General features: G+C 54.0%; 2 protein-coding genes across 3 annotated transcripts; one reads left to right on the plus strand and one right to left on the minus strand.

The window, feature by feature from the left end:
• Positions 1–3,442: 3,442 nt before the first annotated feature.
• Positions 3,443–10,969, minus strand: LOC131412886 (aflatoxin B1 aldehyde reductase member 4). The gene is made up of 7 exons (XM_058553065.1): positions 10,636–10,969; positions 7,984–8,171; positions 7,683–7,787; positions 6,577–6,673; positions 6,247–6,346; positions 5,536–5,665; positions 3,443–4,738 (listed from the first exon to the last, which is right to left on the minus strand). Exons 1-7 carry the CDS (start codon positions 10,967–10,969, stop codon positions 4,577–4,579), a joined length of 1,116 nt encoding a protein of 371 aa, XP_058409048.1. The 3' UTR covers positions 3,443–4,576.
• Positions 10,970–11,186: 217 nt separating this feature from the next.
• SLC66A1 (solute carrier family 66 member 1) lies at positions 11,187–25,970 on the plus strand. 2 transcript variants are annotated; one of them, XM_058553073.1, is made up of 8 exons: positions 11,187–11,248; positions 15,589–15,778; positions 21,015–21,144; positions 21,804–21,891; positions 22,520–22,662; positions 22,805–22,897; positions 23,513–23,698; positions 25,455–25,970. In XM_058553073.1, exons 2-8 carry the CDS (start codon positions 15,615–15,617, stop codon positions 25,524–25,526), a joined length of 876 nt encoding a protein of 291 aa, XP_058409056.1. In that variant the 5' UTR covers positions 11,187–11,248; positions 15,589–15,614; the 3' UTR covers positions 25,527–25,970. The 2 variants fall into 2 exon arrangements, with proteins under 2 accessions (XP_058409056.1, XP_058409057.1); XM_058553074.1 differs by lacking the exons at positions 11,187–11,248; positions 21,015–21,144 and having other exon boundaries at positions 15,595–15,778.
• The last annotated feature ends 1,403 nt before the right edge of the window (positions 25,971–27,373 follow it).

The following is a 27,373-nucleotide window of genomic DNA, read 5'->3' on the forward strand; positions in this document are numbered from 1 at the left end:
TGTATATGGTATGCTGCCACAGCACGGCTTGATGAGTAGCACATAGGTCTGTGCCTGGAATCCAAATCTGCGAAGCCTGGGCTGCCGAAGCTAAGCTTGGGAACTTAACCAGTACGCCACCGGGCCGGCCCTGAAACATAATTTTTGATCTAGATTAAATAACTGTTCTTCCCAACTAAATTTGCTCATTTTTCATTATAAGTTTCCTTATGCATGTCCGAAGAGTAAGGCGGTAGCTGTTGATGTGTTGGCATCAATAAAATACTTCACAAGTAGAAAATAACACCAGTTTTATGTCAGTGCCAGATACTTCCAACAGAAAATCAGTTAATTCCAATAATAAACTTTCCTTCCATCCAATTCATGGACCCAAAATAAAGCTTTTGAAGTTCATTTTGTCAAAGGTAAAACATCTGACACTACTGTGAATGCTATTTTAAATTCAGTTATAAAGTTCAACACTGATGATAAAAATGTTTTTGTGGAGGACATACACTTACAAATTTTGGTGGGGCACAGTGTTGTGTTCAAAACAGTCTCATTAAATTAAAAATCTATGGAGCAGAAATGTACTTTCTCATAAGCAATTACGTCCTGACAGTCCTACCTTCTTTATCGTTTCTAAGAGGTATTCGGAATGCAGACTGGAGGCCCTGGTGACGTTAACCATCACAACCACCAGTAAAAAGCAGGCCAGAAGGGAAAGGAAGCAAGCAGGTCAGCCCAGATGCCCTCGCTCCCGCCTGTAGCGTCAGTAGTCCCTGTTCTGTGCATTCATTCACGCACACACCACCCACACCCACTCATCCTGCAGCTTTTTACACACTACTGACTGAAAGGCTTCCTTAATTTGAGGTTGATTAAATGTATGTTGCCAGTTTCCAGATGCAATTCTGTCCCTTCGTCTTTTGAAAAAGCTCTCTGGGTAGGAACTGGCTGAATTCCAGTGACCATCAAATATGTGTGAGATACGCTCTCTGAAAGGTTCTAACGGATGGGACTTGACCTAGCAGAGAACACCTCCCTGACCGGGATGCTCAAGGCTGAAGGTCTCCCAGCCAGACAAGACGCTCATCTTCTCCACTTGACCACTCAGGACCATTGCTCCCGGGACAGTTTATCTTCCAAACATGACCCTCTGTTCTCTCACATCCTCTGTTTACAACACAACTTTGACACTCCTCCCATGAGGCAAGAAGGATGCTACGGACTTCAGAAGCTGGGACGTAAAAGGCATTACGGCTTCTGTCTGGTTCTCTTGGATGCTCACCCTTGGAAGCCAGCTGCCATGCTGTGAGGAAGCCCAGGCCACATGGAAGGGTCACGTGTCAGTGTCCCAGTTGACTACAACAGCCGATATTCCAGCTGACAATCAGCATCAACTGGCAGACGTGAGTGAATGAGCCTTCAGTGATTCTAGCCTCCAGATCTAAGGTGACTTCTCAAACCTTGGGGAACAGATGAGTATTCTCCACAGAGCCCTGCCCAAACAGCAGCTTCTGAGCTAAATGACTGGTGTTTTCTTTGAAAAAATAAATGGCTTCATTTTGCCTCACTCCGTGGCCAAGTGGTTCAAGTTCCACATGCTCCGCTTCAGCGGCCCAGGTTCGCGGGTTCAGATCATGGGTGTGGACCTACTCCACTCACCAGCCACAATGTGGTGGTGCCCCAATACAAAAAAATAGAGGAAGATTGGCACACACGTTAGCTCAGGGCTAATCTTCCACAAGCAGAAAAGAGGAAGATTGGCAATGGATGTGAGCTCACTGCTGATCTTCCTCAGCAAAAAACACCTTCAGCAACAAAAACAGCTTCATTGACACATGAGTCACATATTATACACCTATTTAAAGTATATAATTCAAGGGTTTTAAGTGTATTCAGAGTTGTACAACCATCACAATCAATTTTAGAGTATTTCCATAACCTAAAAAGAAATCTGGACTCATTAGCAGTTAATCTTAGTTTCCTCCCAACACCCCTCCCAGCCCTAGGCCACCACTAATCTACTTGTTGTCTCTAATAGTTTGTCTACTGTAGACATTTCGTGTAAATCAAATCCTACAACATGAGGCATTTTGTGACTGGATTCCTTCACTTAGGACAATGTTTTCAACGTTCATCCACACTGTAGATGTTTCATTACCTAATTCCTTTTTATTGCTGAAAGTACTCCATTGTGTGCATACACCACTTTTTATTTATCCACTCACCAGATGATGGGCATTTGGGCTGGTCCCACTTTGGCTATCATGGATGATGCCACTATGGACATTCATGTACAGGTTTTTGTGTGGACACGTTTTCATTTCTCCTAGCTATATACCTAAGGGGCGGAACTGCTGCATCATATGGTAACTCACGTTATCTTTTGAGGAACTGCCAGACTGTTTTCCAGAGTGGCTGCACCATTTTACATTCCCACCAGCAGTGTATGAGGCTTCCAATCTCTCCAAACTCTCATCAACGCCTGTCACTGTTTTTTGTCACTATAGCCCTCCTACCGGTGTCGAGTGGCATCTTTGTGGGTTTGATTTACTGTCCTCTGATGGGTAATGATGCTGAGCTGCTTTTCACATGCTCATTAGCCATTTGCGTATCTTCTCTAGAGACAGGTCTATTCCAATCCTTTGCTTGTTTCTAAATCGGGTTTTCTTTTATTATTGAGTTGTAAAAGTTCTTTTACAACTTATATTCTTGATATAAGTTCCTCAGGAAATGTGATTTGCAAATATTTTCTCACATTCTGAGGGTTGTCTTTTCACTTTCTTGATGGTGTCCTTTGAGGCACAAACATTTTAAATTTTGGTAATATCCAGTTTATCTATTTTTTTTCTTTTGTTCCTTGTGCTTTTGGTGTCCTATCTAAGAAACCATTGCCTAACCCAAGGTCATGAAGATTCACTCCTATATTTTAGTTTTATGGTTTTAGCTTTTACATTGAGGTCTACATTCCATCGAGTTAATTTCCTGTATGGCGTGAGAAGGGTTCAACTTATTTCTTTGGCATGTGGATGTCCAGTTGGCCCAGCACCATTTGTTGAAGACTAGTCTTTACCCATTGAATTGTCTTGACACTCTTGTATTAAATCTATTAACAGTACATGTAAGGGTTTATTTCTGGACTCTCAATTCTATTCTATTGATCTATTTTTCTATTATTCCACAAGTACCAAGCTGTCTTTATTACTGTTGCTTTGTGATACGTTTTAAAATCAAGAGTTATAGGACTTACTCAAGATTATTTTGGCTATTCTGTGTCCTTGGAACTTCCACATAAATTTTAGCATTAGTTTGTCAATTTCGGGAAAGAAAAAAAAAAACAAAAATCAACTATGATTTTGATAGAGATTGCATTGACTCTTTAATTTTGGGGATTCTGTCATTTTAAGCAACTCAATTTTGGGGTGGCTTCTTGTGCAATAACGATACACCAGCCCACTTCAAGGAAACATCATTTTATCATGGATGAACACAAAGGACATGGATTTGTTTCTGGAGAGAATATATTTTGTCCCTAGGGTGTCTCCCTCTAGATGACCAATGGGACTTTTCTTAGAACAAAGAGTCTTTGATGGTGGTTCTGTCTGGATTCCCAGGAGGAGCCCCTTTCACCACTTCAAGATGAGCCAGCTCCAAGAGCCGACTTCTGCTGCTGGGCCCGCCCACCCCTCCGCCCAGGGCTGGAGGGATTTCTCTGCACTGGGAACAGTCAAACGTCAACCACCAGACCTGGGATTTCTTTTCTCCTCCAGCTTTTGGGTGCCTCCTGCTTACAGTAGGGATTTGCTGAGAGAAATGGGGACCCTGGCTGCCCACGCCCCACCCCCACTCCCAAGAGCAGCAGGCCCAGGACAAGGGCTGCGAACCTGATGGATGACAAGAAGACGGGAGGCTTCAACTAAGACTAAAGTCACCGCTGAACTTGAGAGCATCTGTTCAAAATGTTCCCCAGCATCCTGGGAGGTTTTAGTCTTCTTGGTGGTGACACTAATGGTCAAGCTGTGCCAGGACTGTTCTATTTGTAAATATTCAGTGAGGGCATTTCTCAATGAGAGAAGATCCACTTCAGGGCGTTTAGCCCTCTTTTATTACTGTGTGTACAGGAGTGAGGGCCACCTCCAGCCCCACTGTGGAGACGTGAGGCTGGGTTCAGAAGAGGACCCTGGGGAGGCCTCATGAGGGCAGTGTGCCCTGAGACCTGCTCACGACCTCTGCCCTTGGAAGATTCCAGCTCATGGTTCTGCCCCTTTGGCAGTTAGCCCACAGGCAGGATGGAAACAAGCTGCAAACAGTCATGGAGACGAGTCTGTGGGGTTTATCAGGGCCTGGGCTACAGCCAGGTCAAGTGCCCGCTTTATTCAGGCAGGAACTGTCCGAGCAGGGCTCAGCCCCGGCCTTTACACATTATGAAGGCAACTGGGAGCAAGGCAGGAATCTAGAAAATTAATGCATGGATCCAGACAATCAAGACAGATCACACTGAATCAGCTTAAGGCAAAGACTGGCCAGGGTAGAGAACAGAAGAAGTGAGAGGAAAGAAAAGAAACCTCTGGCCGCTTGAGCCACTGGGGGCCTAGCGGAAGTAGCTGGGACATTCGTGGGCAACCAGGTGCCAGGCTTGATCAAAGGCCTGCACAACGGCCGGCTCCAGGGGCCCTTCCTCAGCCGCTGCCAAGTTCTGTGCCAGCTGCTCCAGGCTGGACATGCCCAGGATGACCGCATCCCCGTGGGCACCCTGCAAAGGGAGTTGACCAGATGTCAAAACACTTCTGTAGCACAGTGACTCTGGTCACACCCACTCCCCCTCCCAGCCTCGCCCCTGCCAAGAGGTGGGATCTGATGTTCATTCATGCCTACATACTTCTACAGAGAACTTACAGTGCCTTCAACAATTGTAACTATGAGTCTCCAATCCCCGTCTTCTTTCCCCTGCTGGCACATGGCTCATCCTCAGACAGAACTACATGCAGAGGCCAGATCTGCCCCTCAGCAGCTGTGTAAACCTGGTTTAGTTATCTACCCTCTCTGAGACTCAACATTCCACTCTCTTTTCAGCCGGGTTATGGGAATGAGAAACTACGTAAAGCATTTAGCTCCCACTGGTTGAGAACCTTCTATATATGCCAGGCAGTATGCAACTGTATAAGGCTAAAGCTGGAGAAAAGTTTCAGCCCAGAAGACAGGAGACACCAAACAGAGAGGGAAACCCCAACTCCCACCAGAGGAGCCACTAATGGGTTTTCAGTCAAATCTGTGATAGAGTTCTACCTGCTTCCCTGCTGTGTGACCCGTTTCCTCATCAGTATACCTAGGATAATCACACTTCATCAGGCCTAGCTAATGACTAGATCCATGTCTGTAAAGTCCTCAGCACAGAGCCTGGCACCCAGACAGTTACTAAGAACAGCAGGAAGACGGCCATGAGAATGGGAACAGAGAGAAATTTCAGAAGAATAAAACCAGAAATCCCCTAAAGGTAATTCTGGCTGCCCTAAAGGAGTAGAAGCGTCCATAAAGGAAACAGCTGGTTACCTGCAGCTGTGAGTGGTGGTACATCCACCTGAGGGCTGCTGAGGTCATGGTTGGGGGGCTGGTCCCATAGGCAGCCTGCAGGGCCTTCTCCACCAGGGCGATGGCCTCAAAGTGGTGCTCCTTCCAGAAGCTGGGTAGGTGAGGAGGGTGGTGCAGGGGTCAGTACCATGGGGTCACATGGGGGACCACAGCCAAAGAGCCAACCAGGGCAGCTGCCCCTACCCCAACTCTGCAGCACGGAGGGGTCAGTGTCCTCTCTAGCAGTGGGTCTCCTGCCTTACTGGGCAGCAGAACCACCCATGATGCTGGCTCCCTCACCAGAGACCACAGCGACATCTTTACTCCTAAGAACTCAAAGCCTGCCCTTACTTTACTTAGTAAAACAAAGGCGGGCAGGACTGGGCCCCAGGCCTTCAAAGCCTCAATCCAGGGCTTTCTTTCCTTCCGGGCAGGTGATGAGCACTTCTCAGGGAAGAGCCCTGACTTGAAAGATCTGGCACAGAGTCCAGGGATCCTCATTTCCTCATAGAGGTCCCACAAAAATAAGAAGAAACCCCACAGAGGGCTTGGTATTTCCACTGGAATCAAGAGATGTAGGTCCAGGCAGCAAGGGAGGCCTGGAGCCCCTGGGAAAGCAGCGTAGAACTTCTCCTTTGCAGATAAGGAGGACCTCCCAACGCCCCCCACCCTGACCAGACGTCCCCAGCTCACCGATTCCTGTAGACCTCAGCCCAGGTGTTTCCAAAGAAGCGGCCCGGAGGCTGTTTCCCGTCCTTGTCCTCATACTTGTACTTGCCGGTCAGCAGGCCCCCTGCGGGAAGGCTGCCATCAGACCCGCTGACCGCACTGTGCCCAGAGGCCGCTCTGGACTCGGGGGGATGGTGGGGGAGCCAGGAGGGATGGAGGAGAGCCCAGCCTGTGGTCAAACCCCTCTCTGCTTCCCAGGTCCTGGGCCGGGATTTCCGGTCAGGAGGAGGCAGAGACAGGACAGGGCCAGGAATCCCTCCCCCCAGGGGGATCCCGGCCCCCTGCAGCCCGTACCAGCCAGAGGGTTGTAGGCGTAGAACCTCAATCCAAAGTGCCTGAGGCAGGGGAAGAGCTCCGTTTCCACCTGCCGGGTGGTGGCGTTGTACATGCCCTGGCGGGAGAAGGGCCGGGTGGAGAGGGTGCACGTGTCAAGGCGAAGACCCGAGCCTCTTTTAAAACCTCAGTCAAAACCTGCCCAGGACTTCAGCAATGATTTGCAAAATCACTAGTGGTGGTAGGGAACGGGGAGACGGTGCTGGGCCCAAGGTAGGGAAACTTGACTGGATATATCATTCCACAAATGTCTGTGGGTGCCAACCGTGGGCTGCACACTGGGTTTCTAAACATGAACAAGTCCAGCAAGGTTTCTGCCTCCGCCTCTAAGAGATGTTAGAGTCCAGTTAAAAACACAGACAGAAGGGGCCGGCCCGGTGGCGCAAGCGGTTAAGTGCGCGCGCTCCGCTGCGGCGGCCCGGGGTTCACTGGTTCGGATCCCGGGCGCGCACCGACGCACTGCTTGGCAAGCCATGCTGTGGCGGCGTCCCATATAAAGTGGAGGAAGATGGGCACGGATGTTAGCCCAGGGCCATCTTCCTCAGCAAAAAAAGAGGAGGATTGGCGGATGTTAGCACAGGGCTGATCTCCTCACAAAAAAAAAAAAAAAACACACAGACAGAAGACAGATGATCAGGTGGGTTCTATGATCATAGCAGATGCTCAAAAATACTCACTGAATTCACAAAGGTGAGGTCTGGAGAGACGGGGCTCCACTGGGTGGAGGGAAAGGCTTCCAGAGGACGAGGCATCTAAGTGAACCCTAGGCACTGCTACCAGGGGAGGAGGGGAAGGAGGGCTCCAGGCTGCAGTGAGGCCGAGGAAGCGGGAAGGACAGGACAAGGTGCACACGCGGGCAGGAAGGGGAGCCAGGGCCGGTGCGAGCACGTGCCTGCTGGCCAGGCTGAGGAGCGTGCATGTGACCCTGAGGGCACCTGGGAGCCATCTACAGGCTGTGAGTAGGGACCGGCTGCTATGGGGTGGGCATGCGGGCCGTCAGAGGGGCCCAGAGTCCCGGGATCAGCAGGAGCCCTGGAGACTGAGGCCTCTGCAGCCCTGGCCCTCACCTGGTACACGGTGGGCAGGATCCAGCCGTTACTCTTGCAGAGGGTACAGATCTCAGCCACCTCCCAGGAGGCATAGTTGGAGAGGCCCAGCTCCACAAACTTGCCCTGCAGGGGAGACACGGCCGTCAGAACCCACTGCAGCCAGGAGACCAGGAAAAGGAGACCGGGGTGGGGACCCTGGGATGCGGTCTGTCTCCAGCTGCACTCTGGGGCAGGCCTGCACCCTCCCCTCTCCTGGGTAATGACAGAGCAAGGAGAGGAGCAGGAGACCTCCTCCCAGAACTCCGGGGGCTACCCTCACCTCCTGGTGCAGCTGGTGGCAGGCACGCAGCGTCTCCTCCACGGGGGTGTTGTGATCTGGTGCGTGCAGGTAGAAGAGGTCCACCCGGGGACACTGCAGCCTCTTCAGTGACGTCTCCAGTTGGGACCGGACACTGTCAGGTTTCAGTGACTTCCCTTCCCAGGGATTGGCCTTGGTAGCGATTTTCACTTGGGGGGAGAATGGAATGGTTAAGAGACTTATAACCACTTACTAACACATGATCCTGCCTAAATCATTTAAGTTCTCTGAGCCTCAATTCTCTAATCTGTAAAACGGGGATATAACAGTGAAACTGTGCTCATAGGGAGATATGAGGATTAAATAATGTCTGGTATAAGCTCTCAATGCTCACTGCTGTTATATCACTATCATCAGTCACCAAACTGCTGGCTGTGCCAGGCCTTGCACTAGAGACTGAGTTCACAGAGATGAACTAACACTTCCAACACTTGATCTCTGCCCTCCAGGAGCGCCCAGTCTAGAAGGTGATGTTACAGTATGGTAAGTGCACTAGAGAAAAGCACCTAGTGTTAAAGGAGCCCAGACTAGAGGTGTGTGGCCAACCTGGGAATTGCAGAGAAGGCTTCCTGTAGGGGATGACCCCTGACCTGGAGCTGTCTCCATAACCAATGAGGAAGGGTGGGAAGCACATTCCAGAGCATGGGAACGTGGGCAAAGTCACAAAGGCAAGAAAACACAGCCTGTGAGCAGGGAGCAGTGGGACATGAGACAAGAGAAGGGGCACAGACCTAATCCCAAGGGTTTTCTCAAATACCATCATGCAAGGTTTTCTGACGGGACCGGTCAGCTATGTTCACTCTGGCTACAGTACAGAGAAAGAACTCAAGGGGGCAGGCGTGGAAACAGGGAGACAAGTAAAGATGCTGCTGCAAGAAGTCAGGAAAGAGATGCCTGAGATCCATTTGAGAGGCAAGTAGAAGGCAAAACAAGCAGAAGGTTAAGTATAGTTTCCCCCTCCCCTTCCAGACTCACAGAAGCGTGCACATCCACTGCAGACACAATCCCCACGAGAACAAGACAGTGTTCTGCCACGCAAACAGCTTAGTGCCATAAAGGACGCCGGCTGTCTGGACTGACGGATGGAGGGACTCTGCGCTCTTCACACTTGGCAAAGGCAACTCAACAGGTCGCAGGGGAGTCATCAGACCACGTGGTCCCACAGGTTCCTGTCCAGATTTTCTCCATTCCCCCACACTTCTCAGTTCCCCTGCAATCTTAGCGTGGACTTTGCCTCAGCTCCAACCTGAGGACTTTGGCTCAGAGAGCGCTGGACTCGAGTAGGGAAGCAGGGAAGGGCTGGAGGAGGAAAACCAACTCAGAAACAAAATCTTCATGATCAGGGAGAGGCAGCCCGGTGAACTAGAAACTGTAGGCATGAGAGACGTGTTCCCATTCTGTTCCTCCAGATCCACCAAGCTATGAATCCAAGGAGGACTCAGAGGGTATCATGTGCAAGGGCTGGGAAGGAAGAGCCTCAGGGTGGAAAAGAGGAGGCAAAGTGTGGTAGTAATAATCATAGCTAACGTTTACTGTGCCCCACTACGTGCCAGGCACTCTCCTAGGCACATCTAATGGCACAAGGCTAATGAGGGACAGTCCCTCACACACACACACACACACACACATCCTTCACTCAAGCCACATGTGCCTACTGGCCATCCTTCCACACACCACGCCCTTTACATTTCCGAGCCCAGTCTTTGCACAGCTATGCCCTCAACCTCTAAAGCCCCTTTTCCTCATTCTCTGCCCAGCAAACTACTATTGATCCTTTCAGGCCCAGCTCCAGTGTTCTCTGAACCTTCCTTACTGTCTCTCCCTGTCCCGGTCATCCCCCCCCCCTCAAAAGGGCTTCCTCTTCTGGCATCCTCAGCAATCATTTGCTTCAATCTTCCCCATTAGACTGTGAGCTCCCTGGTGGTGGGTTAGAGTCACTTTCCTTCCTATAGTCCCACAACAAAGCCTGGCACAGGGCTACATAAGTGGACAGAACGGCCTTACCCCCTCTGACACCTCCCCGCCCCTCACCCTACCGTCCCTGCTTCCCCAGCCCGGTCTGCAGCGTTGCTATAGCTCTCCCTGAGAGAGTCAGGGGTACTGCCAACTGAACAAAGTCTAGAGTCTGACCAAGGACCAGGATGGGAAAAGGGTGCTCCAGGAGCGCATGGGAGGCGAGGGCAACGGGAGAGGCGTAGGCAGAGCGCCTGGAGCCTGGTTATGGGCACCTGGCAGGGCTGGAGGAGGGACTGCATAGCTCTGGGGACCAGTGCCACACAGAGATGCACCAAGACAGCAACAGGGGTAGGAAGTGACAGACTAGACCAGACTCGGAGTAGGACTCGGGGGTTCCCGCGCTGCAACCCCCAGAGGAAGGTGAAGGGGAGGGGAAGGTGGTCAGGACAAAGCCCTGTCCAGCTGTCCGGGTCTAGACGTGCACGGGGCCTGAGGAGCTGGGGTTCACAGAGCTGCAGGGGGGCCAGAGGAGGATGGTGCCCAGGTGGGGACGAAGCTGTTGGTCCTGACTGCTGTCGGTGCAGGGCTGGGGTCGGGTCAGCGGGGCGCGGTGCAGGGGGAGGGCCGGGGGCCGGGGCGCCGGGCGCCAGGCCTTACCTCTGCAGTCGCCGCCCCCCAGCCCGAGCCCCAGGCCGCCCAGGATGCTCTCGGACTGGCCGTCGCTGTACATGAAGGCCGTGTCCAGCTCCGTGTGGCCGCGCTCCAAGAAGGCGCGCACGGCCGTGCCGCTGGCGGGTGCGTCCATGCGGCGCCCCATCTCCATGGTGCCCAGCACGGTGGCGGGCCGGACTGCGGCGCCCAAGGAGGCCTGCGGCGACCGCGACATAGCGGCAGCGGTGGTCCGAGCCTCGGGCAGCCGGGGTAGACGCTGGCAGCTGACCCCGGAGCGAGCCAGGGCACGCACCACGGCACGTGACGCTGCGGCCAACATGAGCTCGGCGCCTGCGCGCTGGGGCGCCTCGGGCCCCGCCCACCCGCCGCGGGGGAGGAGCCCCGGAGGCTGCAAGGGAGCGAGGACAAGGAGCGCGGCGCCCCCCCACGCACGCTCGGCGGGCTCGCGGCGCCTCCAGGGATCGTCCGCCAAGTGCGCGGCGCAAGGGGCGGAGCCGCGGGTTCCGGGCGCGGGGGGCGGGGCCTCGGGTCAGCTGACCCCGGCAGTGGAGGCCGAACCCAGAAGCCGGGCTCGGGTGGCGAATCCTGACGCGGTGAGGTGGGTTTGAGGCTGGGGGCAAATGCGAAGGCAGCGGGTCGGGACTCTGGGGCTTCCCTGCCACGCCTTTCCAAACCCTCCTCCAAACCCTGGACCATCCTGGGGCTCCTGTCTCCTCCTTGGGGCGTGAGATCCTGGGACGGGGCTCTGGGCCGGGATTGGGTGGCCCTCCGGGGCCCATGTTCCCCTCCTCAGGGGCGACCATCATGGCCTCTCGGACCAGCCTGGCCGGGGATTGGGGTCTGGGTCCCCTTTTCACCTCCTGGTCCGGGCCGACGGGCCCCTTCGCTTCTGGCGGCTTTGTTTTCCCCAGGGCGGACTAGGGGAGGGGGCCTCGCGGCGATTGAGCGCTGACCCCAGCGGCTGCCCTGTCATTATCCCCGCCAAACAGGCGGCTCGCGCTGGGCTGAGTCACCAGGAGGGAGTTGTGACCCAGGACCCGGAGGCCTGGAGTGGGCGGTATCCCCAAGCCGGACGCTCCTTTCCTCGGTATACTCCCCAGGTCTGCCCAGACTGCCTCCTCCCCATGCCATGCCTAGGGCAAGTTTCCAAGTGTGTACCTGGGAAGTCTGGGTTTGGAAGTGTGAGGACTGGCGCGGGTATTGTCCATTCAATACTTACTGATGGCTGCTGTGTGCCAGGGACCCCAGCGGGGAGCGGGGGGAGCTACAGCCAGAACAGAATAATAGCCATCCCTGGCTGTTACTACTGAGTGAGTACTAACCTGTGCCAGGCACCGTTCTGATCCCTTGGCCAGGATTATCTCATTTAACTCTGCAGTCTGCCTGGGAGATGGATAGTTGCATTATTCCCCCACTTTACAGATTGGAACTCTGAGGCTGAATCACTTGCCCGGGAGTTCTATACTAGTAGGCATCAGGCAGGTCAGTTCCAAAGTGCTTTCTCTTCAACCCTAGGCCATCCCAACTCACAACTAGGTCTTTCTCCCTCCCTCCCTTCCTTTCTTCCTTCCTTTCTCTCTGTTTCTCTCTTTCTTTCTCCCTTCTAGTCTCTCTCTGCTTTCTGAACCTTTACTGTGCAGCTGGTGTGTCTAGGCCCTGAGAATACGTTTACAACCAGGGTGATGGAAGATGAGTGGGCTTAAAGAGCAATGTTCGCTGAGGATTCTTCAGGTGTGTGGACAAGGGGGGGCAAGAGATGACAGGTGTCATCCAGCCAGCTCTTGCAAGGCCTCTTTGAGAGAGCAATGTGGACTGGGTCTCAGTATCTCTTTATCAGGCCCTCCAGGGGAAGAGGACACTCCTAGGGGAAGAGACAGCATGTGCAGAAGCCTGGAGGCCTGAGAATGACTATTTAAGGGACAGGGGATGAAGTGGGGAGGGCAGTTCTTGGAGTACCATAGGGCTTTGCCTCAAGGGATTTGGACTTGATCTAGTAGATGCAGGTGGCCACTTGACTGGCTTCGGTGGACAGCATCTCCCTGACTCAGCTTGGGATCTGGGAGAGGCACTTGGAGGTGGCAGAAGATGCCTTCTCCAGTGCAGCCTTTCTCAAAGTGTGGCCCCGTGCACCAGAATCAGCTGGGGGAGCTTCTTAAACGCAAGGTCCCTGATTCCCAGCCCAGACACACTGATCTCGAATTTTGAACACGTGTCCTCCCAGGACCCCTGCTGTGGTCCTTGTTAAACTTATGGAGGAGGTCAAGCTTTGTTGCAACCCTGGACATCCGTTTGCTTCGTGCTGTGTGTCCAGAAGGTGAGCCTATTCTCAGAAGCAAGGCCTGGGCCCAGACTGGCTCCCTTCTTGGTTCAGAACCTACAGGTGAAGGGCCGTATGCACAGCGGCCCTCAGAGGAAGGCGTCTTCTGTTCAGGGCTCAGGTGTGTCTCAGATCATACTGAGCCCCGAGCTGCACACAGCGCTGTGCATGGACAGGAGACCACCCGCCCAGTGCCCTGGGCCCTGTGAGCTAAGATACATTCCTCAGGACACCCCCTCCCTCACTGGGCATGTGTCCACCTCATTACTTTCCCAACTTGGTGAAAAGAGGGAGTGAGAGAATGGCCTCAGAGTGGTTGAGATACTGGACTCTCATCCTCAAACAGTTACTACCATGCAGTATGTCAGGCACTGGGCTCAGAGCTTTATGTGCATTTCATCTGCACAACAGCCCCAAAGAATGTGTCGTTATCCTCATTTTATAGACAGGCTCAGACAGGTTACTCACTTGCTCAGGGCCATTCAACCTTATCTGTAGAATGGGGGCAGTATTCCCCATCTGACAGGGAAGTTACGAGGATGGCAGTGTACTAACACGTGATGGACTGCAGTGGCTTGATCAGAATCTGGGGCGGGGTGAGGAGGCAGTCCCGTTGCGGGGTGGCTGGGGAACAAAAGGACTTGATTTGAAATGCCTTTGGCATTGCCGAGATACAGTTCTCACCCGGACGGTATGTTATCCTGGGGTGGCCTTGTAGGTGCTGGTGGCAGGACGTCAGGTAAATTTTTCCAACATCAGCTGTGCTGAAGGTCATCAAGGTGGGTCACCAAGGTACAAGAAGAGGTTTTCGGCCACTTTTGCTGGGCCCTGGAGATGCTGCAGTGAACCAGGCAGGCGGTGACCTGGGGTGCCCTCGTCTCCAGCTCCGGGGTCTCTGCTAGTCACGTCAGGGCTGAGAGCCTGGAGCTTCCTAAGAAAAGAAGCTGACTCGCTTCCTGTCCCTCCCTGACGCTCTCAGATCCCTGCAGGCTCAGCAGTTGCATGGGTTCAGCCTGGGTATTCTAGTCCGTCTGGGCTGCTGTAACAAAATACTGTAGACTGCGTGGCTTAGAAACAACAGATGTTTATTTCTTATGGTTCTGGAGGCTGAGAAATCCAGGATCAAGGTGCTAGTCAATTCAATGTCTGGGTCCACTTCTTGTTCATAGATGGCTGTCTTCTCACTGTGCCCTCACATGGCAGAAGGGGTGCCAGAGCTGTCTGGTTCTCTTTTATAAGGGCACTCACCGCATTCATGAGGGCTCTGCCCTCATGGCCTAAGTACCTCCCAAAGGCCCCGCCTCAGAACACCATCACGTTGGGGGTTAGGTTTCATTGCATTTGCGGGGGACATAAACCTTCAGTCTATAGCACAGGGCATTGCTTTATGAGGATCGTGGGGCTCCTGACACAAGTAGGAACTGAAGGTGGCTGGAGAGAGCCTCAGCCTGGGTGAGGAGGGCCCCTCTGAGCCCAGTGAAGAAAGGGGAAGCTCGCTTTTTGGCTGTACAAGAATCTGGGCGGCTATGCCAGACCACAGGAGGATTCTGCTGTGCCCAGGGACAGAGTGCCTGAGGAAGTGTGACCTGGTGGCTGTGAGGAGGGGTTTGGGTCCCGGTCTGGGTTTTGACTCCTGGCTTTGCTGCTTCTTGGCTGGATGGCCCTGGCAACTCACTTCCCTGGTTCCTCACAGATGTTTCAGTAGCTCCCACTTCGCAGAGGTGATGTGAAGCTAGATGTGTCAGTGCCTGCAAGGTGCTTAGCACAGAGCTGCTAAGGAGCTCAGTGATCGGGGGCTATGATGACTCTGTGTGGTAGGGATGGCTCCCGCAGGCTCTACTGTCTCTCCCTTCTCTGGGACCGTCACACGGGCAGTCACTGTCCAGGGTGCCCGAGTACAGGAGGGTCCTTCCTTGCCTGCCCCTGCAACCCCCATCTTCTGGATTTGTCGGTGGTGAGAATGGGGAGGTGGCTGTGGACTCCTTGCCAGCAGGTGTCTCACACACATGAGCTCCTGGGAGAATACGGCTTGAGCGCACCACACTTGAATCCCAGCCACCTGTGCAACCTTGGGACTCACCTGGACCTGATTCTCCACTTGCCTCATCCGACCAATGTTGGGGGACAAGCCTTCTTTAAGTGAGATAACATACTGAATGGGCCTGGTCTCAGCAGACCGTCACAGTGTAATTTACAATAACAAAAGATTGGAAACCATCTAAATGTTCAAGAGTTACAGCAAAGGTGACATTGTTTGAGGGCTCCGTTCTCCACACTCTATTTATGAACTCATTTAACCCTCACGGCTGTACGAGGGAGGCACTGTTATCACCCCATTGTACAGATGGGGGAACTGAGGCACAGAGGGGCTATCACAGCATTAATGAGTGGTAAAGCTGGGATTTGAGGGCACTTTTCCCTGACCACAGATCCAGCATTCTATCCGCACATGTGGTTGCCATGTGTTTGCTTTGATCTCTGTTCTTGAGGCTAGTTGTGTCCTCTGGTTCCTGGGCTTGGTCAGTGCCAGGTGATAAGGCTGGCATGGGCTTAGGTTGGCAGGAGCATGACTAGGATCCAGGCCTCCCAAGGCTAAAGGCCCCCTTTCTTTCTCCCTGTAGAACGCCCCCTCCCTCCCGCAGCAGCCATGGTCTGGAAGAAACTGGGCTCCGGCAACTTCTCCAGCTGCCCCAACGGCTCCCGCCAGTGGATATGGGACGTGTTTGGCGAGTGTGCCCAGGACGGCTGGGACGAGGCCAGTGTGGGCCTGGGCTTGATCTCCATTTTCTGCTTTGCTGCGTCCACCTTCCCGTGAGTAGTGTCAGGGTGGCAGGCATGGGGCAGGGGCTCTGGGGACTGCAGGGAGGAGGGGCTGCCTGGCCGGCGTGGGCCTCTCCAGACTCCAGGCCGAGTGTGCTCCCTCCCCCACCCCCACTCACTGACTTCCACCCCACCTTGAGGGGCTCTGCACTGAACCCCACCCTAGGCCCCGCTTTGTGCTGGGGGCAATTCTGACAACAGATAATAGTTGCTACTGTTTACTGAGTGCCCGCTGTGTACCTGGCTCAGTTCTAAGCACTTGACATGTTTTTACCTCATTTAATCCTCATAACAACCCTGTGAAATAGGAACAATTACTATCCCTACTTCACGAGGAAACGGAAACCCAGAGAGGTTAAGGAACTTGCTCTAGGTTGCACAGCTAGTGAGAGGAGGCGGAGGGCTGGGAGGGCTGGGAAGCACGAGACACGGCCTCTGTCCTGTGACAGTCTGGTGGTGGACAAGCAGCGATTACAAAATAGTGTGGCCAGTGCCGTGATTGGAGAATGTGACCTGGACAAGTCACTTCGCTGCTCTGTGCCTCAGTTTCCTCATCTGTAAAATGAGAATGCCATTCTCCACCTCCCAGGGTTGCTGTGAGGATGGCACGGGGGGTGTGTACAGAAAGCACCCAGCTCAGGGCCTTTGCACAATGCATGCTCAATTGCATGGCTGGACGGGGTGTGTGAGGGTCAGGGGGCCAGGGAGGGGTGAGGTCAAGGAGGTCATCGAGGGCCCTGTCATGGAAGGGCATTCTCCACTGTTAGGAAATTTGCTCTTTATCCTGAGGGGAAAAGATAAGGGTTTATTCAGGGGCTTGACATTGTTTTAAATAGGTTTTTTGAGAGAGAGTTCACATACCATACAATTAGCCCACTTAAATGCACAGTTCAATGGTTTTAGAATATCCACAGAATTGTGTAACCATCGCCACAGTCAGTTTTAGATCATTTTCATCACCCTAAAAAGAGACCCCAAAACAAATGAGTCATTCCTCATTTCCTCCTAAATCTCCCAGCCCCTGGCAACCACTGGTCTCCTTTCTGTCTCTATAGATTTGCCTATTCTGGGCATTTCGTATAAATGGAATCATACGTATGTGGCCTTTTGTGACTGGCTTCTTACACTTAACATAACATCTTCAAGGTTCATCCATGTTGTAGCACGTTTCGGTACTTCATTCCTTTTTCTGTCCGAATAATAGTCCATTGTATGTGTAGACCATATTTTATTTATTCGTTCATCCATTGGTGGACATTTGGGTTGTCTCTGCTTTTTGGCTATTATGATTAAGGCTGCTATGTACATTCATGTACAAGTTTTTGTGGGGACAGATGTTTTCATTTCTCTTGGGTGTATACCTAGGAGAGGAATTGCTGAGTCATATAGTAACTCCACATTTAATCTTTTGAGGAACTGCCAGACTGTTTTCCAAAGCACGTGCACCATTTTTATATTCCCAGCGGTGTGTCAAGGTTCCAGTTTCTCCAAATCTTCATCAACCCTTGTTATTTTCTATCTTTTTTATTATAGCCGTCCTAGGGGTGGAAAGTGGTATCTCACCGTGGTTTGATTTCTGTTTCCCTGGTGACTAGTGATGTTAAGTAGCTTTTCATGAGCTTATTGGCCAACTATATATCTTCCTTGGAAAAAGGTCTATTCAGATTCTTTGCCTGTTTTTCAATTGGATTATTTGTCTTTTCGTTGTTGAGTTGTGCAAGTTCTTTATATATTCTAGATACAACACCCTCATCTAATATGTGATTTGCAAATATTTTCTCATTTTGTGGGTTGTCTTTTTTTGTGTGTGTATGAGGAAGATCGGCCCTGAGCTAACATCCATGCCAGTCCTCCTCTTTTTGCTGAGGAAGACCGGCCCCTGGGCTAACATCCGTGCCCATCTTCCTCCACTTTATGTGGGACACCGCCACAGCATGGCCTGACAAGTGGTGCGTCGGTGCGCGCCCAGGATCCAAACTCGGGCAGCCAGCAGCGGAGTGCGTGCGCTTAACCGCTACGCCACAGGGCCGGCCCCTGTGCGGGTTGTCTTTTCACTTGATTGTGTCCTTCGGAGCAAAAAAGTTATAAATTTTGATAGTGTTCAATTTATTTTTTCTTCTGTGGCTTGTGCTTTTGGTGTCATATCTAAGAAATCATAGGCTAACTCAAGTAACAAAGATATGCCTTTATCTTTTCTTCTGAGGGTTTCATAGATTTATCTGATTCTGACACCAGTTCCGATGTGTGTTTTTTTCCCAAACCACCAAGCAATTAACTCAGTTCTGACACTACCTGGAGACAGCATCAGATCCCACAGGTTAAAGGCTCATTCCTAGAAGACTGACCCCCCAACCGCCCCCACATCAGATGCCCGTCTCAGGTCCAGGTTGTCATCTGTGCTTCTGACTGACCTGCTATAAATCGGAGGTTCCAACAACCCCTCCTCGAGTTTGAGTAATTTGATAGAGTGGCTCACAGAACTCAGAGAAATATTTAACTACTAGATCACTGATTTGTTATAAAAGAATATAACTTAGGAACAGCCAGATGCAAGACATGCATAGGGCAAGGCACATGGGAAGGCACTTGGAGCTTCCGTGCCCTCCAAGTGCACCACTCCCCAAATCTCCACATATTCACTGACCCAGAAGCTCTCCGAACCCCATCTTTTTGGGTTTTCATGGGGGTCTTATCACATAGGCATGGTTGAAAAAATCATTGGCTGTTGGAGATTGAACTCAATCTTCAGCCCCTCTCCCCTTCCCGGAGGTCAGGGGCGTGGAAATGAAAGTTCCACCCCTCTAATCACATGGTTGGTTTCCCTGACAATCAGCTCCCCCCTCAAGTGACCTAGGAGCTTTCCCAAAGTCACCTAATTAAGATAACAGAAGACACTTCTATTGCTCTCATCACTTAGGAAATTACAAGGGTGTTAGAAACTCTGTGCCAAGAACAGGGAAGAAGACCACAAATATGTTTTTTTAATTATAAATCACAAATTAGCTCTTACATTTGGGTCTTTGATCCAGTTTGAGTTGTGTTTTGTATATGGTGTGAGGTAGGGGTCCAAGCTCATTCTTTTGCACGGGAATATCCAGTTGTTCAGGTACCGTGTGTTGAAAAGACTGTCCTTCCCCTGTTGAATCTTCCTAGTACACTGTCAAGAGCTGACATTTTTACTGGGAATTACCTTGTTCCAGGTGCCATAGTAGGTGTGGTGCAAGTAAGCACAACAGACACTATCCTTGCCTTTGCAGAGCTTCCATTCTGGCACCCTTTAAAAGACAGTCTGAGAATCACAGGGAAAAAGGACTGGAGGGACAAGGAGAGAGACTGGAGGCAGGGAGGCCACCTCGGAGGCTGTGTAAGACGTCCAGCAAGCAGTGATATCGGGGGGTATTGGAGAGGCCCTTAGGAGGCAGACTGGACAGGTGTGGGTGACTGATGGAGGTCGAGGAAGAGAGACTCCCTGTCCTGGAGTGAGAGCTTCCCCAGAACTATCTGAGGAGCTGGCTGAGGCTTCCCCTTCCTGCCATGGCATAAGGCTGGCCCTAACCAGTTTAACCAGTGAGAGGGGTCAGAGGCCTGGGAGAGAGCCCCAAGTGATGACAGGAAGGGCAGCCACCTTCCTGCCCCTCCTCAGGACTCTGCCTTTCCTGGGTGTGACAAAATCAGTTTCCCTGCGATTTAAGGAGACACAGCAAGTCACAGTGTCCCAGAAGGAGCTTTAAGGGCCACGTGATAAACCTTAATTAAGGGCCTTCTCGGTGCCAGGCCTGTGCTGGGCACTGTCCCTGCCCTCAGGAAGCTTGAGTCCCGGAGGGACGGGGACATCCAGTGTTACAAAGGAGGAAGGAGAGGATGCCCGTGAGCTCACGTCAAGGAAGGCTCGGAGGAGGCACTGGTACTTCCTGAAAGATGGAGAGGAGGGGGTGGCAGATGTCTGCAGATGATGAGCTTGGAGGAAGGGACCACAGTCCTGGGGGAGGGGACGAGGGCAGAGGGACAGCTGGACCTGGAGACCTTGTAAGGGCGTGCTCAGGAGGATGTGGGTCCTTACTGAAAAGCAGTGGAAGGCTCTGAAAGATTTTGGCAAGATTGGGGTTTTAGAAAGATCCTGAGAGGGCGGATGGATTTGAGGGGAACAAGGCTTGGTTAGGAGACCTCGAGAGGTGGGTGGAGGGGGCTCGATAGGAGATGGAGATGGGACGACAGCTGAGGGAAGACCCTGCGCCGATGCCCAGCTTTCCTAGTCTCTGGCTTGGGTGATGGATGGGCAGAGGTGCCATTTACTTACCTTGTTCTTATTTACATACACACAGATGATTAAAAGGAATGTAACAGTAAATGGCAGTGTGTGGGATGGTTAAGAGCGAGACTGGAGCCTCAGGGTCTGGGTGCAAATCCTGGCTCCAAGACTCCCTAGGTATGTGACATGACTTGTTCAGTCTCCAGTGAGGAGGCTCGTCAAAATAGACTTGACCTCATGGGGGGCTGTGAGGACGGAATGAATTAATACACACGAAGGGCTTGGAGCTGCACCCGAGGCCCCGTTGCCACTGTCAGCTTTGGACTCATGCTGAGACCTGGCCAGAGGTCCAAAGAGAGGGTCCCAGCACCAAGGACCTTTAGGAAAACAACCTAGGTACCAAAAGCCACTGACTACTGTAACGGAAAGCATAGCTCCAGGCCCCACAGCCCCTCCTTCTCTGTTGCCCTTTGAAGATAACAGGCTGTGGTTCAGCCCATCTTGTCATCAAGCGCTCCTGGAGATGGGGCGGTGCCCAAGCCTTGGGCTCACTGCCACCACCACTATCCTTCTTTGAAACCCCCACAGCCTCCATAGAAGAAAGAATCCAGGGTCTCTATGAAGTGCTTCTCAGGGCCTAACACAAAACTTCAGGACCCTGTAAAAACACAAAGTCCCCGCTGGGACACCCCAGGGTGCTGTGGAGGAGAATCTGAGTAATGCTATGGATCTCTGTGGGAAGATGCACATCCTGTAGTTTCCAGGTTGGAAGGGAATCTCCAGAGGGCAAAGAAAGGCTCATGAGGATTCTGCCTGCGGGAAGGATTGGCTCCCAGGCGACCTTCTGTGCTTCCGCTGACCCTGCCCTACTGTTCTGTGGTTGTCTCATCTTGGGGTGGGGGCTGTTCCCTCCTTTACCCTCCAAGGCAGCGTCACAGCCCTCGATCCCTGAGCGTGCCTCTCCCTCCTCTGCCACAGCCAGTACATCACGGCCTGCAAGACAGGCAGCATGGACCAGGCCCTGTCTCTGTGGTTCCTCCTGGGCTGGATCGGCGGAGACTCCTGCAACCTCATTGGCTCCTTCCTCGCTGACCAGCTGCCCCTGCAGGTGGGCCGGCCCCCGGGTGGGGTGGGCTGCCTAAAACAGCCATGGCAGAGGCATTGGGGCAGCCGGCAGGGGAGGCCCGGGCTCCAGAATCCTGACCCATCGTTCCATCTCAGGAGGGCCCCACTCTGTAAAGAGAGCCCTCTGCCCTGCCACGCAGCGTGACAGAGAGCTGATCAACGCCCTTCTCTGGGCCTCAGCTTCTGCTTCTGCAGAATGAGCGCATCCGGCCAGAGGATCGCTGGGCTCCTTCACCTGTGCTATGGTCAACACTAAGCTTTTGGGGTGTGGGGCCCCGGAGGAGGAAAGTTTCCCTTGGAGGCCCAGGTGCTGCCATCCTCTTGTGGCTGGGCGGAGCTGAATCGCCATCAGGAATCCATTGTCTTCCCAAGCAGGGCTGTGAAGTCTTAATTGCTCCTGTGTCAGGCCAAACCAGAGCCCTCACTTCCCCTCTGCGTGCCTTCTTGTCCTGACTAGTGGAGCTAGCCACCATTACTGCCCAGGCCGGGCCCTTTGCCCACCTGATCTCTATGCCAGGTAGGAGCTGTGGTCCCCTCCTTTCCAGATGAAGAAACAGCTCAGAGAGGTGAAGTGACTTGCCGAGGTGTGGTCCCCGGAGCCTGGGACCGCAGCCAACGCCCTGGGCCCTGCTTCTCTTGCAGACGTACACCGCAGTGTATTACGTCTTGGCAGACCTGCTGATGCTGTCACTGTACTTTCATTACAAGTTTAAGAAACGCCCCACTGCGTGTGAGTATGGGGGTCTCTCTGTGTCGGGTGCTTGAGGGGCACCCGGGAGGGCTGGGAGCTTGGGAGGAAGCAGGTTTCCCATTGCTGAGTGATAAACCAAACCTCAGAAAGGCTTTCTTGGGCCTTATCTGAAAGCCTGAGCCCTGATCGGCCAAGATAGAAGCCAGTGGGCAGTGAGCACATCCGGGCAGGCCCACAGGGAGTCCCCCACCCTTGAGTTGTCATTCAGCAAACATGACTTCAGCTGCTCCTCCGTGCCCAACTGGGCCTGGAGCTGGGGAAACAAGGACAAGGCACACAGACCATTGCTGCCCTTGAGGATCCAGAAAGGGTGATGGCCAAGGTCAGGTCGGGGGCTATACAAGACCAGGCACTTGGGGGTGGGGCTGTCTCAGCATTTCCAGTTTGGATAAGCCCCTCCTGACCCTACTGCCCTCATCATTTCACCCTTACCACCCTAGGTACTGTTATTATACCCATTCTACAGATGAGAAATTAAAGCTCAGAGAGGTTAGGTCACTTGCCCAAGGTCACACAGCCACTGAGGGCCAAGGCCAGGGCTCAAGTCCTAGTCTGTCTGCTGCCACTCAGATCCCTAACCGCGGCTTTCCTCCTACCTCACGTCCAGTGTCTGCCTCCATCAATTCTGTGCTCTTGTTCATCTTGGGGCTGACGTGTATCACTCCGCTGCTGAGCAGCGCTGGTTCTGTGGTTGCCCCGAGGGAGGTCTTCCGGGGGCGGACGCTCCTGTCTGTGGAGCCGACCAGTAAGGTGAGGTATGGGTACTCGACGGTACAGTGGGGGCGGGGCCTGGCTCATGGGCGGGAGGTTGCCCTCTAGGAGGGAGCTTGGGGATCTCACCCTGCACCTCCGGCCCCTACGAGGCACTGAGCACCCCCCTCTGCCCTCTCAGCCCTTCACTCGGCAGGAAATCATTGGCTTTGTCATCGGCTCCATCTCCAGCATGCTGTACCTGCTCTCCCGGCTGCCTCAGATCCGCACCAACGTGAGCCTCGGGCAGGGGCAGGTGGGGCCGAATCGAAGAGGAGCCGGCCTGGCAGCTCGGGCCCGCTGGGTTGAGGGGTAGCATGGTGCGGGAGTCTTCGTGCAGAAGGTCTGGGTCCAAACTCACTGTTGACTTGAGCAAGTTAGTCCAATTCTCCAAGCCTCAGTTTCTGCCTCTGGAAAGTGGGCATGCTGATGCCTGCCGTCAGGGGCCCGGGTGAGCCCTGTGTGTTCTCAGGGAAGGTGAGAGTGAGGGGCTGAGCTGAGAGGCCTGAGAGGAGAGGAGAAAGTGGGGAATCAGGGATGGGGAGGCTTGCTGGGCAGTGAACGTCAGCATGGGGCTGGAGAGCAGGCCTGGTGGGGCCAGCGCATGTGGCAGCCACGGTCTCCTATGGACCTGGGTGGGGGGCCTGGGAGAGGTCGTTGGAGTGGGGATGAGGAGTCAGGCCCTGGAAGGGACTGGTCTGTGTGCCAGGCCCATGTCAGACACTGGGCACACAGTGAACACTCAGCTGAGAGCATGCACAGTATGATGGGGCAGACAGACACGTGGACAGTTACAGCCCAGAGTGATGAGTCTTGTTTGAGGTCTCTGTCCCCACTCCCTCACCTCCAGTTCCTGCGGAAGTCGACCCAGGGGATCTCCTACTCGCTGTTTGCCTTGGTGATGCTGGGGAACACCCTGTATGGACTAAGTGTGCTGCTCAAAAACCCTGAGGTGGGCCAGAGCGAGGGCAGCTACCTGCTGCATCACCTGCCCTGGCTTGTGGGCAGCCTGGGCGTGCTGCTACTCGACACCATCGTATCCTTCAGGGTGCTCAGGGCAGGTGGGGCAGGGTGGGGTGGGCATGGCAGCGGCAGCTTCTGCCTGCACACGGCATCACTGTCTATTCCTTCATCCCCCCAACCACCCATCCATTCATCCAGCCACCCATCCATCCATCCACCCATCTACCCATCCATCCACCCACCCACCCATCCTTCCACCCATCCATCCATTCACATCCATCCATCCACCCATCCATGCATCCACCCACTCATCCTTCCACCCATCCATCCATTCACATCCATCCATCCACCCATCCATCCAGCCACCCACCCATCCGTCCATCCATTCACATTCATCCATCTACCCCTCCTTTCTTCCATCCATCCATCCACCCATCCGTCCATCCATTCATCCATCCGTCCATCCATTCACATTCATCCCTCTACCCATCCTTCCACCCATCCATCCATCCACCGGTCCATCCACTCACCCGCCCACCCATCCATCCATCCGTCCATCCATTCACATTCATCCATCTACCCATCCTTCCATCTATCCATCCATCCACCCATCCATCCACCCACCCGCCCACCCATCCATCCACCCACCCATCCATCCATTCACGTTCATCCATCTACCCATCCATCCATCCACCCACCCATCCATCCATCGATCCATCCATCCAACAGTCAGACCTCCTGGGTTCCCGGCACCCCGCTAGACACAGATCCAGTAGTGAGCAAGAACAGAATGGCCCTTGCCTCAGGAAGCTTACAGCTCAGTGGGGAGGCAGTCAGCAGACACGTAATTGTCAAATAGTTACTTCATTGCAGTGGCAATGAGTAAGGATCACAGAGAAAACTGTGAGAGAGTTTGAGCCAGGGGGCTGTCCTGGTTTAGAGGTTCAGCAGAGGCCTCCAGGAGTGCCATTTAAACAGTGCCCTGAAGGAGAAGGAGTCAGGCAGAGTCAAGGGAGGGATATTCCAGGCACAGCTTGTGCAAAGGCCCCGAGGAACAGGGAAAAAACCAGCCCATCCAGGCCGGAGGAATGAAAGCTGGAACATGGAGACACATGTGAGTTAGAGTCAGAAAAACCGGGGTTCAAATCCCGGCTCCACCACTACATAGCTGTGTGACAACGGGGCAAACCGTTAACCTCGCTGTGCTTGCGTATCTTCATATGCGTGGTGGAGATAACAGTCGCTGTCTCACCAGGATAATGGGACGATTACGTAAGATGAGGTACCCAGAAACACTCAGCACCCAACCCAGCACACGGGGAGCGCTCAGTAAATGTTTGCTAACATTTGACTGAATGGGCCGTTATTTGGATCTCGTTTGGGAGGAAGTAAACGTGGGTCTTGTTTCAACATTTGCTGAGTCCCTGCTGGGTGCAACAAGAGATAAAGAAAATTTCAAGCTCCAGTACCCCAAATGGCCCCAGCCGCTTGGTGAAACCCCCAGGATGCTGTAGGGTGGAGGAAGGCAAGATCCTGGGGCCAGGTTTGGGGGGTGGGGGGTGGCAGTGCGGTGCCTGAGGGAAGAGGGCCCCAATGCTGGACTTGGAAGATGAATGGAGTTCAGCTAGGGGTTGAGGAGCGGGGACGGCATTCAGAGTGGAGGGCACAGCAAGAACAGAGGCTGGGAGGTCAGGGCTGACCCCTCCCACCTGCCAGAGTTGGGGCGAGAGGGAGGGAAGAGAGAAGAGCCTCCGGATGGAGCATGGGCCACCCCAGGGCAGGTCCAACCCTGTCTCTGCTCAGTTAGGCCTTGACATCGGCCCCTCCAGATCTCCATACAGTTCCTGGTGTACAGGAACACCGCCACCTCCTCAGAGCGCCAGCCCCTCCTCCCCAGCTGACCAGGACACAGGCCAAGATGACAAGGACCTCCAGATGCCACCGCCAGGAAGGGAGAAGTGTGGGCAGTCACGGTGCTGCTGACCCTGGACTAGGCCGTGGAAGAAGCTGGCGAGGCCTAGAATTCCTGGCCCAGCCGTCTCCCCCCGTGCGTCCGAAACCTCCGTGGGCTGACTTTTCCAGAAGCCCTGACTGACTGACTCTTCTAGGAAGGAGATGGCCCCCAGTGCCAGCTCGTCCTCCCCTGGGACACACCTCCCAGGGTCTAAGGCAGCTGTCCCTGGGAGCCTGGAGGGAGGGGGCTGCAGCTGAGACAGAAGACAGTGAGGCTGCCCCTCAGCTCACCTACCTCATTCTGCCTGCTCACCCCTGGGGGGACACAGCACAGCCCGGTGCAGCCAGACTGTCCTGTGGGCTGCAGAGAGCCGAGTAAATGGTACTTCCCAGGGGGGCCTGTTCTGTTGCTCCTTCCCCAGGGTGCTGGGGTCTGGGCTGCTCTGGGGAACTGCGGTGGAAGGGATCTGGGCCACACCCCCCAGGGCCCAGGTGGGGCCTAAAGGGTTAGCATGTGGGAGAGCCCAGCAGAAGGGGACCAAGTCTGCTGGCCAGCTCCAGGGGCCTCTGGTTTCTTCAGCCTGCTTCTCTGTGACAAGCCCCACACCTGGTGGTGGGGACACTCCAACAGGGTCCCTGCACCGTGGCGCTCAGGGAGAAGAATAGTTAAGGTTCAGATCAAAGTGGTGTAATTACAGAGTTTAGTCCCAAAGTCTGGCAAGTAGTAAGAAATCAATAAAGGTTAGCTTTGAGTATTTTTTAGTTGGAGGAGAGGGACAACCAGATCTCCCTGGAGATCAGGGAGACTTTCCTGGAGGAGGTGACATGGCAGGAGGATGAGCAAGAGATAGCCAGGGAAGGGGGGGGGTGCGCTGCAGGTGGGAGGAAGGGGAGGTGCGAGAGCGGGGGAGGGGAGGAGAGGAGGGCCCCAGTTCCAGGCCCAGCCTCACTTTGTCGCCCAGACCCCGTTTGGAGTCCACTTTCCTGTTGGCCATGACCCCGTGGGTGCCTGAGGACAGAGGGGCTGGCTCCACTCTGTGCTGGCCGCCTCTCGCCCGCACACACCCCACCTCAGGTCCCCAGAGCCATCGGGGTGGACTGGTGCCAGGTGGGCGAGAAGCTGCACCTCACCCTCTCTCAGAATCTTTGTCTTCCAGCCCCAGAGAAAGGAAGGAGCCCAGCAAAGGGGCCCGCAGCCTTTGCCACAAGGGGGCGCCTTTGCCCGGTTTGTGCCACCAGTATCTGCAGAGCGCAGCCCTCCACGCTCAGCCCACGCTGTGCAGGGTGTCCGGGATGGGAGTGAGCCTGCTCTGGTCCCTGCCCTCAAGGAGGGGGCACGGTGGCCGGGCCCTGGTGGGAAGGGCTGTGACCAGAAGGTACAAAGTGTCGTGGGAGTGGGGATGAGAGCAGCCCCGGGAGACTCAACCAGGGAAGGCTTCCTGGAGGAGTGGCTCTGGAGCTGAATCTTGAAGGGAGAGGGAAGGGCAAGTCAGGAAAAGGGAAGGTTGTGTGCCAAGGCTTGGAGGTGGGAGTCTGGGCTGCTCCCAAGGGGGCGCCACTTACGAAGAGCCTTGAAAGCCAGGCCAGGCCGACATGAGGACAGGGTCGTGGGGGCAGCGGCTCACAGCAGGTGACTGGGTTTGGTTGGGGAAGAGGAGGAGGGCATTGGGTCTGGGGAGACCAGGGAGGGGACACCTCTGGGGCTCAGGTGGGCAGTGAGGGCAGGTAGGGCTGGTCTCCCCTGCCCTATGCGGGGACACACTTGCGGCGCCCCAGGTGTAACTGGCAGCAGTCG

The sequence above is a fragment of the Diceros bicornis genome, chromosome 13 (genome assembly GCF_020826845.1).
Source record: "Diceros bicornis minor isolate mBicDic1 chromosome 13, mDicBic1.mat.cur, whole genome shotgun sequence".
In the NCBI taxonomy this organism is placed as follows: domain Eukaryota; kingdom Metazoa; phylum Chordata; class Mammalia; order Perissodactyla; family Rhinocerotidae; genus Diceros; species Diceros bicornis.